Genomic DNA, 12,581 nt, shown 5'->3' with positions numbered 1-12,581 from the left:
CTAAGGGTGTGTTTTACACGTATTATTACGTACAAGATAAACAGAATAAGATAAGATAAATATTTAAGTTATAGAACATCTTTTTATTATATACATTTGACAAATAATAAATAACACAAATAAAATAATATTAAAATTAATAAAATATCTTCTTTAATATTAACTATCTTAATATAATTTATATTATTATATATTATTTTAGTTCAAAATACAGGATATATACAAATAAACTAGCTAATAAATAATATAAATTAAACAATATAACTAATAAATAATTATGTAATGTGAATTCAAAATATATGGCATGATAAGATTATTATAGCTAATAAATAATGAGAATTTGAATATAATGAGATATATGTGTCTTTTAAATATTTTATATCCTTAATAAAAAAGTGTCTAATGATTTTATGAATAGCAAAAAATTGAATTTCTATCATGTTTTCAAATATTTAATTTGTGTTGTTTCATTATCTTTTCCAAATATTCATTAATTGATTTAGAAAATAAAGAATTTTTTTATATAAAATAAAGAAATACTTTGATATAAAATTTGGCCAAACCCATTATAATTTACCTTTTTTACTTTTTCATCCCACCAGAAAACTGATTTCCCTAGGCCGTTAGATTCAAAGCTCTCTGATTTCTCTAACACGAATCAAGGTGGCTGTTGGCTGGGCTGTATGTAACCATGGTTGTGTTGAGCCTCAACCAATGGGGTTTGAGCATGCTAAATCAGTTCCACTTTGGTTGTGAAGAGATAAAAAAGAAAGGAAAATGATTTTTCAAAATTAAGTGTGAGCCTCTTACTTCTTTTTCTTTACTTAATTCAAATATTTCTTTTGTTATTTTTTTTTCTACACAACCAAATTAACTCATGGTAATTTGATTGTGATCAAATTGTTAAGAAATAAAAATAAATATTTAAATTTTTTTGTGGTTCCTATATCTTTATAATATTTTTTTAATTATCTTTGATTCTTTTTATTTTCATACAATCAAATCCCCTTTTAGGCTGTGCTTGATTTATGTGTTGTTTGATTGTAGGAGAAATTTTTATTAAGAAAAAAAATTTAAAAATAACATGGATTTTATGTCTTTTTTAATTTTAATTCAAATATTTTTTTTATTTTCCTTTCATTATTTTTTTCTTTCACAAAAACCTATCCGTAGGAGAGAACAGAAAAATAGCTATTTTTATCAGTTTAAACAATGTAGCCAAGTAGGTCTACCATGTTAAATTACAGTTACTGAGTCAGGATTCTCAAATATGTACACTTTTCTTTGTTTCTTTGTTTTTTTTCTCCATTAACCTTTTTTTTTATTGTATGTAATCATCATCGTTTGATGTGTAGATCGTCATTTGCTGTTTGATTCTCTTCCTGTCATTTTCTTTTTCAATTTTCTCTTTGATTTCGTGAGAAAGTTTCTACCATGGTTGTGTGGCCAAGACCTTTCTTTTCTTGTTAGGTTTTATGTGGAAACTGGTATGAATCTCAATTGTTAGATCATGGTTATTGTGTATTGAAAATTGAAACTTCAAATTTGCGACCAGTTAGATTTTCTGCAAGTGTTTTCTCTTTTACCCTTTTGTTAGAGGGTGATGATTTTCTGGTAAAGTTGGGAGAAAATTGATAGCTTAGCTTTCGTGAGAGATGAATTGTTTTCCTGATGAGGTGATTGGGCACATATTTGGTTGCGTGACTTCACAAAGGGACAGGAATGCCGTGTCTCTGGTGTGCAAGAACTGGCACAGGTTAGAGAGATGTTGTAGGAAGAGTTTGTTCATAGGGAACTGCTACACCATAAGTCCTGAGAGAGTGATAGAGAGGTTCCCTGAGCTAAGGTCCTTAACTTTGAAGGGAAAGCCTCATTTTCCATATTTTAGTTTGGTTCCTAGTGGTTGGGGTGGTTTTGTGGCTCCTTGGATTGAAGCATTGGCCAGGAGCAGGGTTGATTTAGAGGAGCTGAGGTTGAAGAGGATGGTGGTCACAGATGAGAGCCTGGAGCTTCTTTCCCGTTCTTTCGTGAATTTCAAGTCTTTGGTTCTTGTTCGTTGTGAAGGGTTCACCACCGAAGGACTTGCAGCTATAGCTGCAAATTGTAGGTGAGATAAGTGACTTTGGTTCAATATAATGTTGCTGCTGTTTATGAAACCACCATGATTTCAAGCGATTATTGGATTGTTACTTGTCAATTTGTTCATGTGATTTAGTTTGCCATATGGGTTTTGTTTGTGTGTCGATCCTTCATTCTTGTTGGGTTTAGGAATGACACTACTCGAAGGAATCTAACTAGTTTGATGTTTTGTCTGTCTAGTTTTGATTTGCTATCAGTTGTTGTCACTTGATTATTGGCTTGCATTGTATGTGACTATTGGTTGGAGAAAAGGAATTCAGTTGCTTGAGTATAATGTGTTATTAGTTTGGATTTGGACTAATGTTTTTAATCCAATATGAGATTGTTGATTGTGTTTATACATAGCTGATGACTTACCAACATGTCGTCATGGTTTGCTAACAAGCTGGTGTTTAAGACGATCTTGAGTTTCATTGTGCCATGCATACTCAAGTTCATTGAATTATCAATTTGTGAATTGTTTGTGATTCAAGTTCTCCTAGGTGAAATACTTACCTTCCCTTGAATAGTTTGATTTTTACGTGGCATAGCCGAGGGTAGAGATGAACATTGAACAATGTTCAGAAACATATTTTTTAATTGGCCTGCAGGTTGTTAGGCTTGTTATCTTGACTCCTTCATTCACTGTTATGAAATGTAGGTTCCTTAAGGATCTGGATTTGCATGAAAATGTAGTTACCGACCTCAAAGGCCAGTGGCTAAGCTGTTTTCCTGATTGCTGTACATCTCTTGTCTCTCTTAATTTTGCTTGCCTTAAAGGGCAGATTAATGCGGGGGATCTCGAGAGACTTGTGGCCAGATCTCCTAACCTTAAAAGCTTAAGGTTAAACCATACCGTGCCCCTCAGTGCACTCCAAAGGATATTGATGCAAGCACCTCAGCTAGTGGACTTGGGTATTGGGTCATTTGTCTTTGATCCACGTTCTGAGGTCTACAATAATATGAAGAATGCCATCTTAAAGTGCATGTCAATAACCAGTTTGTCAGGATTTTTCTGGGTTTATCCTCACTGCCTTAGTGCTTTATATCCTGTTTGCATGAACTTAACAACCTTGAACCTGAGGTTTGCAGCAGGAATTCAGAACACAGAGCTAATAAAACTAATATGCTGCTGTGGGAAACTTCAGCGTTTATCGGTAAATATACCAACCTAAGTCTCTTTTCATCTATGTTCTTATGTTGGTGAATATCTATAATTGCTATACTGGTGCAGATAATGGATTGCATTGGAGACAATGGACTAGGTGTTGTGGCTGCCACATGTAAAGATTTGCAAGAACTAAGGGTTTTTCCGGTTGTTCGTGTTGGTGGAAATGGCCCTACAAGAGTCACAGAGAAAGGACTTGTTGCAATCTCTATGGGTTGCCCTGAGCTTCACTCATTGCTCTACTTCTGCCAGCAGATGACAAACGCCGCCCTCATAACTGTGGCTAAAAACTGCCCAAATTTCATCCGCTTTAGGTTGTGTATCCTTGATCCAACAAAACCTGACCCTGATACAATGCAGCCACTCAACGAAGGTTTTGGCGCAATTGTGCAGTCTTGCAAGCAGCTTCGGCGGTTGTCACTCTCTGGCCAGCTGACTGATCAAGTTTTCCTTTACATTGGGATGTATGCTGAGCAGCTTGAGATGCTGTCTGTAGCATTTGCAGGAGAAAGTGACAAGGCTATGCTCTATGTGTTGAATGGATGCAAGAAAATTCACAAGCTTGCGATAAGAGGTAGCCCTTTTGGTGACTCAGCGCTTCTGATGGATGTAGGGAAGTATGAAACAATGCAATTCCTTTGGATGACGTCCTGCAATGTCACCGTTGGAGCCTGCAAGGCACTAGCTGAGAAGATGCCAAGACTAAATGTGGAGATATTTAACGAAAACAAAAAGGTAGATCGTGATGTGGATGATGGCCAGAAAGTAGAGAAGATGTACTTATATAGAACACTGGCTGGGAGAAGGAAAGATGCACCAGAACTTGTATGGACTCTGTAGGTGTGCACTTTGGCTATGTAAGTTCTTGTTACTAAACTGTTTCACTAGACTGTACCAATTAATGGAACTTTTGTCGGGGTCCTTGCACGTGCTTGCTTAAACATGGAGTTTATTGGGGAACCAATTAAAGATTACCATATAACTTTGAATGAATCACCATTTTGGTCCTTGAAATTGTAAGAACCAAGAAAATTTATGGGGAGCAGCAAATATATATGCAATATCATTGAACTTGAACTGCTTTAGTGAGACCAGGTCTCAATAACTTGCTGTTAGAAAAGCCATTCAAGTGGCTGTTCTTTTGTATTTCCAGGCCATAATGAAGTATAGATGAAGATGATAGCTTGAAATTGATCGATCGGGAGGCATTTTGTAATGTTCCTTGGGTTATTAGAGAGCTCAAAATAATTAGACCAGTGCCCGATACTCCTATATCCCCTGTAGCAACTGCATTAAGAATTTCATAAGATGGATATAAAGGAGATTAGGGATGAGTTAATAAGAATGTCATGATCACCTAAATTCACCTCTTACTACAGGCAAACTAGGGACCTTTTTTGGTCAATTTCTTTATTAGTTTAAGGATACTTTTGTTAATTTAATTAATTTCCACTTCAAATAAAATTTCAAATTTTTAAAAATATTTTCTTCTCACGATTCTTATATATTTTAATTAATTTGTTTCTAATTATTGATTTTGAAGAACGTTTCAGTTACTTTATTATATTCTGAACTTCAATCGAGAAAAATGGTTAAAATCATAACTCAATAGTATGAATCATTTTGAGTACAAAGTTGGGCTCCAAAGTTTTCGAATTCGTATCTGAACTCTCAAATAAATTAAAGGGAAAATAGAAAAGCAAGAAAGCAAAAGAGTGTTACAAATGACAGTCTTGCCCCCCTTGTTTCGTAGGTGATAAATTAGGGAGGGAAGGGTGAATGATTATAATCTAATGTCTTTGGAGGAGGAAAAAGGAAAAATAAGGTAGAGATAATTCTAAAAATATTGAAACTTACTATATTATTTCTTATCTATTTCAATTCATTTTTCTATCTTTCGCACATCTCTTTATTATTTTTCTTTAACCATCTTTAATTTTTACTTTATTTTTTATTTCTTATTTATTTTCACGCATCAATTATGTTTTCATCCATGTTACTTCTCATCTCTATCAAACAAGTTCATAATGTTTACATCAACACTTTACCGTCATGTTATCATTTTATTATCATGTTAACGTTTTTATTAAATATTAAACTTCATGTTAATGAAGAGTTTAATAGGTTTTTAACCACCATAAAATCTAGACACTCTGGCAAAGACACGAGCAACTTGATTAACTTGCCTACGGACAAACTTCACATAAAAGTAATAAAAGCACGTGGTTTTAATCTTGCTTAGAGATTTACATTACTTTTGAAATAAGGATTAAATTATATAATCATGTAAAAGTTCTATATATGTAAAAATATTCATTCTAAACATTATAAATTAAATGTTCAACGAAGAATTCTCGCATTCTGATGCAAAAATCCTAAAGCAACTTGAGTGTTACTTCCGTTCAAACGGGTTGCATTATGTAGACTGTTATGCAAACAAGCTCTAACATATATCAAAGTCAAGAACCATTTTACTTTTTTGAAGTCAAGAACAAAATTAATACTTGTCAAAGTTAAGAAATAAATTGATGGCCTTAACATGAACGATAGAAATGGCAAAGGTTATTAACTTCAAAAACTTTTTTATTTTATTTTAGAGACTAAAATGATAAAAAAAATAATTTTAAGGACTTATTTGATATTTTACACATATATTCACAGTAAACTAATATTATAATTAGATTGGAAAATGTTAAGACCGTTATTGCAACGGATGGACAAAAAGAATTAATTTTTTTTAATTAAATTAGTCTATAAAATGTATAAGGTTTATGCTTCTGCAGTCAAGTTGAATTGACTTACATAAATTGAAACTCTATTAAATATCTTAGAATTGATTTAGTTGTGTTTACAAGTCACTCTAAGAATATCAATTCATTGTTTGCACTTCTAGTTAGGTATTTATAATTATTTTTTCATAACAACAATTAGACAGATGACTCAATAAAAAAAAATCTGGAATCCAATTAAAAAAAGTATAAGTAACTAATTAAAAATTTTGTAAAAATATAAAGACTCACAAAATAATAAATCTTTCTATACACTTTTTTACTAGAGATAAAAAAAAACTCACAAAGTATAAGTACCTAATTCTATCATTTTATACTTTTCCTTCCCTTTTACTTTTTAGATAAACACACGAGAAAAAAAAAACTTTTGCCATTTTTTTTCATTTTCTCGTTTACCAAATAACTTAGAAATCATTTCACTTTCTATTTTCTTTTCATTTCGCTTTTACTTTTTTTTTTCTAAATCAAACATATTAGTGATTCTTTTTGTTATTAGATTATAACATAGTAATTAGTTTTTTTTTTCTATTTACATACTTGGGAATTTGCAATAAAAAAAATCAAACACATTATTCTACTTCATCCAAATAATTTAAATACTACGAAATAGTACTTGCTAACGTCAATCTTTATAGAACATACTCTTTTTTTATATATATAAATTATGAAACATACTTTCACTTACCATTTTAGTAAGACCATTTAGTACCATTATTTTGAAAAAAAAATTGTGCGGCACAAACCCAACACATCGTTTTTAGACAATCAATAAATAATTTATAAGTAATTTTAATTTTTTATAATTTCAAATCAAAATATTTAATTATTTGCATATTGATATCGGTTGATCATCCAATATGAAAAATCCCGTTGAATTAAATTAGGTCCATAAATCTAAGGGATAGAGAATTCTTGTAAGATATAAAATATAAGAGTTTTGGTAAGGATTAAACTCATGATCTTTTATTTAAAGATAAACTAATAAATCATTAAGATATTTATTTTTTTTAATTAATTTTATAAACACTATTTCACATGTATCATTAGCCAAGAATTATTAATTTTATTCGAATTATAAAAATGTATAAATTAAAATAAAAATATTTAATATTTAAATATATTTATTATTTAATTTTATATGCATTTTTTTATTATAAAATTTTATTTAAATATAAATCAATAAATTATTATATATAAAAATTTGTTTTTATTTTAATGTAATTTAATTTTTTTTACATAAACTAATATATGGGTTATTTTAAAAAAATATTTTATGTAATTTATACAAATTATGTAAATTTAAAATAATATTTAAATAATATAAAAATTAAAAATTTATTACTTTTATAATTAAAATAAAATTTGTATTATTTATATATAAAAATAAATTTACATATTTTTTATAAATTACATCTAATAATTTATATAAATAATTTTCATTTTAATTTATGTAATTTTCATGATTTATATAATTGGTATTAAAAAACTTATTCACTAAATAATTTCTTTAATAGTTAAAACAAAAATATTAACATATATGTTTCCTAAAAATATAAATATTAAAATTTTATTAATTTATATAATTAGAATAAAAATAATTTACATATTAATGAATGCAATTATGTTGATTTATATAATTAGAATAAAAAATAATCTATATATTAAAATAAATTTATAAAATAATTTATATATTAATTTATGAAATTTAATTATAAATTGGTAAAATAAAAATAAAAATATATAAAATGACAAAATAAAATTAAAAAGATTGATATATTAAATATTTTTTTAATTTATAATTTTTATAATTTAAGGAAAATTAATTATTTGATAGATACAAAATACTGTTTATAAAGTTAGTTAAAACAAGGTGAAGTGTGCTAGTAGTTTTTTTAGCAGCCAACAAAGTAAATTTTATTAACATGTTAGAGTCCACAAGAAGTGGTCTAACAACAGAATACAAGCTTTAGTACCACCAGTACAAACAGAACAATTACATTAAGGTATAATTAACAACTACAAAACAATATATCCCAATCTTACACTACTAGTCGTGAGTTATGCAACCTGCAGAAGGCATAAGAAAGGTTGAGAATGTCATTCATAATAGGAAGATTGAAAGCATTTGTATTTAGCTTTAATCCATCCCCACGATTTAGACTTAATTTCTTCAATGACATACTCTGCACAAGGCTGCTAGTTCCGAAAAATGACAACATTTCAATGATTCCAAATGGACCAAACTACTGCAACCCAAATGAGCATAAGTACACCTTGAGACTTTACACCTTTAACCAAGCCATAATGACTTCAAAAATGGCCACACCAACCTGTAGGCAGAACTGATTGAAATCCAAGCCAACTATAACATAGTTGCCAAATATGATAAGAGAATTCGCAACTAAAAATAAGGTGATTTGCACTTTCCAGTATTAGTCCACACAACACGCATGTTGAGTCAGTATTATGAGTGATGATGTCTCTCTTCAATATCTGGTCATATGTCTGGATTCTATTAAGAGCCAATCTCCATGTAAAAACAATTAGCTTTGGCGGGAGCTTTCAGTTTCCACAATAATGAAAATAGTTATCCACTACCCCAGAAGATGCATTATGCAGTAAGGAATAGACATCTTTAGCAGTTAATAGTCCCTCAGTATTGCTCTTCCACAACCATTTGTCCTCTTCAAATTGTTTCATAGGAATTTGATTAATGTCAGTAAAGAATTGTTCTACAGTTTCCTCCTCACGAGGCAAAATAGATCTTGTCCAATCAATTTTCCAAACCCAATTCGATTGTTACCATTCTCCCAATTGCATTACTAATGACTTTTTATTAACTGCAACGGAAAATAATCATGGATATAGCCTAGATAAGCAACTGTTTCCTGTCCAATCATCCAACCAGAACCTAAATTGATCACCTCTCCCTACTTTACAACCCAGATTATCCATGAACCAAGAGGACCTAGACTGCTCACCAGTGAAGGAAATAATGTCTCTCCACCACTGAGAGATTCTACTATTACATGTCTTCAAAAAGGGTGGACTTAGGCAGCCTTCTAGTACTCTCACCCACAGAGCTTCCTTCTCGTTAATTACCCTCCATCTCCACTTAGAGACTAGTGCTTTATTAAATTCATATATATTTCTTATGCCAAGACCATCTTGCTTCTTACTCTTAGTTACTACTTCCCACTTGATCCATGCTATAGATTTATCACCATTTTTTGAGCCCCACAAAAAAAGTTACATTATAAACGGATAATTTGAGATACAACCTTTGAGGGAGCACGATAAAATGATAGAAAGTATAAAGGAATAGATGAGAGAGTAGAATTAATGAGACTAACTCGGCCTCCAATTGAGAGATGCCTCTCCCTCCAGGGAGTTAGCTTCCTTTTCATTTTCTGGATTACTATCCTCCAAGCGTCCTCTTTGCGAGCATTAATGCCTACCAGAACACCAAGATAAGTGAACGGGATGGTGAGAATCGTGCAATTCAGCACCTCTGCAAATCTGTCCATAGAGTATCTTTGCACATTAACAGCTCCAAGTGAACTTTTATGGAAGTTCACCCTAAGACCTGCAACAATTTCAAACCATCTACAATACATTTTAAAGTTATAATGTTCTTAAAGTTTGGCTCCATGAGAATGATCGTGTCATCTGCCAACCGTTGAATTTGCCTTCCTCCAACAAATGTCGATTGAGTTTCATCAAAGATTTTGCTCAAAAGAGGTTTCAATCTCAAAGGTAGTACTTTAGTTATAATCTTATGCAAGCTACCAATAAGAGATGTTGGTTTATAATCTCCAAGACCAATAGGCACCTCCTTTTTTGGAACCTCTAGGTAGTTTTCCAGAAGAATGGAATTCCCGCATCATTCTCATGATATCATCTCTCAGGATGTCCCAAAAGCACTTAATAAAACAGAAATTGAACCCATCAGGCCTTAGGCTCTGATTTTTGTCACATTCCTATATAGCGGCTTTCACCTTATCTGCCTCAAACATTTTCCCCAAGTTCAATCTATCTTCTGTTGAAATAGAGCTAAAGCTTACTTTGTCCAATGTTACTCCCAATTTCAAAGGTTGTTGTAATCAGATGTTAAAAAATTGGACAATTTCCTTTTTGACCCGAGTAAGGTCCTCTATCCACTCACCATCTATAGAGATCCAATTAGTAGAATTAGATCTTCATCGCCAATTCACAAAGGAGTGATAAAAGTGGGAATTTGAGTCACCCTCTTGGATCCTACAAATTCTCAATCTTTGAGCTAAAAAGCGTGAATTTGAGTCACCCTCTTGTAGAATTGCCAAAGGGTTGTAAGCGAGTTAGTTGTAAGTAGGTCTTCAAGATTAAACATGACTCTCATGGTAATCTTGAACGTTACAAGGGTAAACTTGTTGCTAAGGGATTTACTCAGAAAGATGATATTAATTATAAAGAGATATTTTTACCAATATCATGAAATGATTCTTTTAGGATTATCATGACATTAATAGTTCATTATGACTTGTAGCTACCTTAAATGAATGTGAAAATTGTCTTTCTTAATGAAGATTTAGAGAAGAATGTTTATATGGACCAACTAGTGGGTTTCTCAGTTGAAAGAAAGGAACACATGCTATGCAAATTAGAGAAATCAATATACGGTCTTAAGCAAATTTCCTGTCAATGGTATTTGAAGTTCAATGATACCATTGTTTCCTTTGGATTTAAGGAAAATACTGTTGATCGGTGCATATATCTAAAGGTCAGTGGGAGCAAGGTTATTTTTCTAATTTTGTAGGTTGATGATATTTTGGTTGCAACTAATGATCTTGGTCTTCTTCATGAGACTAAAAAGTTTCTTTCTTGCAACTTTGAAATGAAAGATATAGGTAAGACAAGCTATGTGATAGGGATAAAAATATTCCGAAATAGATAACAAGAATTGTTAGGTTTGTCTCAGAAAGCATATATCAATAAAGTACTAGAGAAATTTAGGATGAAAAAGTGTTCGACATCACTCGTTCCAATTCAGAAAGGAGACAAATTTAGTCTCGCACAATGTCTGAGAAATGATTTGGAACGAAGACAAATGGAAGTAATTCTGTATGCATCAGTTGTTGTTGCATCTACCATGGAAGTTGAATTTGTAGCATGTTTTGAGGGTACAATTCAGGCTAATTGGTTGCAGAACTTTATTTCAGGGTTTGAAATTATTGACAGTATTGTTAGGCCGCTAAAAATGTATGGTGATAACTCCGCAACAGTATTTTTCTCTAAGAACGACAAGTACTCTAAAGATGCTAAACATATGGAATTGAAATACTTTGTTGTAAAGGAAGAAGTTCATAAACAAAGAGTGTCAATAAAATATATCAGCACAAATCTTATGATAGTTGACCCTTTGACAAAGGGATTACCGCCCAAGACATTTATAGAACATGTTGAAAGTATGGACATTATTATTTTATTGACACTTTGAGCTCATTTATGAATATGTTTTTTTATTACATGTTCTCTATGTTTGCATGCATATTTGTATCAGAGTAATCTTAACAGGTTTTGTCTTGAATAAAGACATTATGTTGGACCAATTATGTACTCTTAATAATGGTCATATTAAGGAGAAGACTAATTTGTAATACATAGAAGAAACTATGTCGATTAAGTGATGTACAATCGTCATAACTCGAATTGATTCTTATTCTTAATCATGAAATTATGATGTACTCAATATATAGAACATAGAACAATTTAGTCATTTTAATGCGTATTATGTTAATTTAATCTATTTATTTATTTAATCCATAATGTTTGGTAATGTCACATGAGTCAATTGAGAGAATGTTAAAATTAATGTCTCATGTGAGAAACATATAACTTATGTAGGGACTAATAAATAAATAATTAATAATAAAAAATTAAATTATAATTGGATTAAATAGAACAAGTTTCAGAAATAAGCGTGAAACCTTTAAGATTTACATTTCATGCATCCTTATGTGGAAACCTAGGTTTATTCACATATAGCTTCATACCATCCAAGCGTATGCTATCATGTTCCCTTTCGAGTATAGTGTTGTCCTTCATGTCTACATAACTGACGAATCCAAATCTCCAACCCTTTCGATCGCATTTTCTTGGGATCACCAACTAGCAAATAGAGCCTTTCTCCTCGAACACTTTTTGCAAAGGACCCTCATCATACATGTTTGAAAAATGGGTAAAAAAGGACTTCATGCCTTTTAGATCTCTCATAGTACCCCTCCCCAGCCTCGCCTCTTAACACCCTCTCACGTCAATGCTCCCTCTCATTCTCTCATCTATCATTATATATGTCATTATATTATTTGATTATTTGATTTTTCCAGGTAATTTATTATCTTTGAATAAAATATCATATGTTTAATTCTTATTTTTTTTTTATTTTTCACTTATGTTAATTCCTTGTTACATAAGGATCATATCAATCGCTACATAAATGTCACGTCAACATCAATAAAATATATTAA

At 31.1% G+C, this 12,581-nt stretch overlaps 1 protein-coding gene across 1 annotated transcript; it reads left to right on the top strand.

The window, feature by feature from the left end:
- Positions 1–1,221: 1,221 nt before the first annotated feature.
- LOC114389092 (protein AUXIN SIGNALING F-BOX 2-like) lies at positions 1,222–4,363 on the top strand. Its single transcript, XM_028349682.1, has 3 exons — positions 1,222–2,107; positions 2,780–3,275; positions 3,353–4,363. Exons 1-3 carry the CDS (start codon positions 1,656–1,658, stop codon positions 4,124–4,126), a joined length of 1,722 nt encoding a protein of 573 aa, XP_028205483.1. The 5' UTR covers positions 1,222–1,655; the 3' UTR covers positions 4,127–4,363.
- Positions 4,364–12,581: the final 8,218 nt, after the last annotated feature.

This window comes from Glycine soja, chromosome 16 (genome assembly GCF_004193775.1).
Source record: "Glycine soja cultivar W05 chromosome 16, ASM419377v2, whole genome shotgun sequence".
In the NCBI taxonomy this organism is placed as follows: Eukaryota; Viridiplantae; Streptophyta; class Magnoliopsida; order Fabales; family Fabaceae; genus Glycine; species Glycine soja.
Note: the sequence above shows the minus strand (reverse complement) of the source record. Positions and strands in the feature narration are given on the sequence as shown.

Excerpts from the sequence above, each read along its gene's own strand:
- LOC114389092 (XM_028349682.1), top strand. The coding sequence starts at position 1,656 with ATGAATTGTTTTCCTGATGAGGTGATTGGGCACATATTTGGTTGCGTG. Across the intron at positions 2,108-2,779 it reads GCTATAGCTGCAAATTGTAG|GTTCCTTAAGGATCTGGATT; the intron begins GTGAGATAAGTG and ends TATGAAATGTAG. Across the intron at positions 3,276-3,352 it reads GGAAACTTCAGCGTTTATCG|ATAATGGATTGCATTGGAGA; the intron begins GTAAATATACCA and ends ATACTGGTGCAG.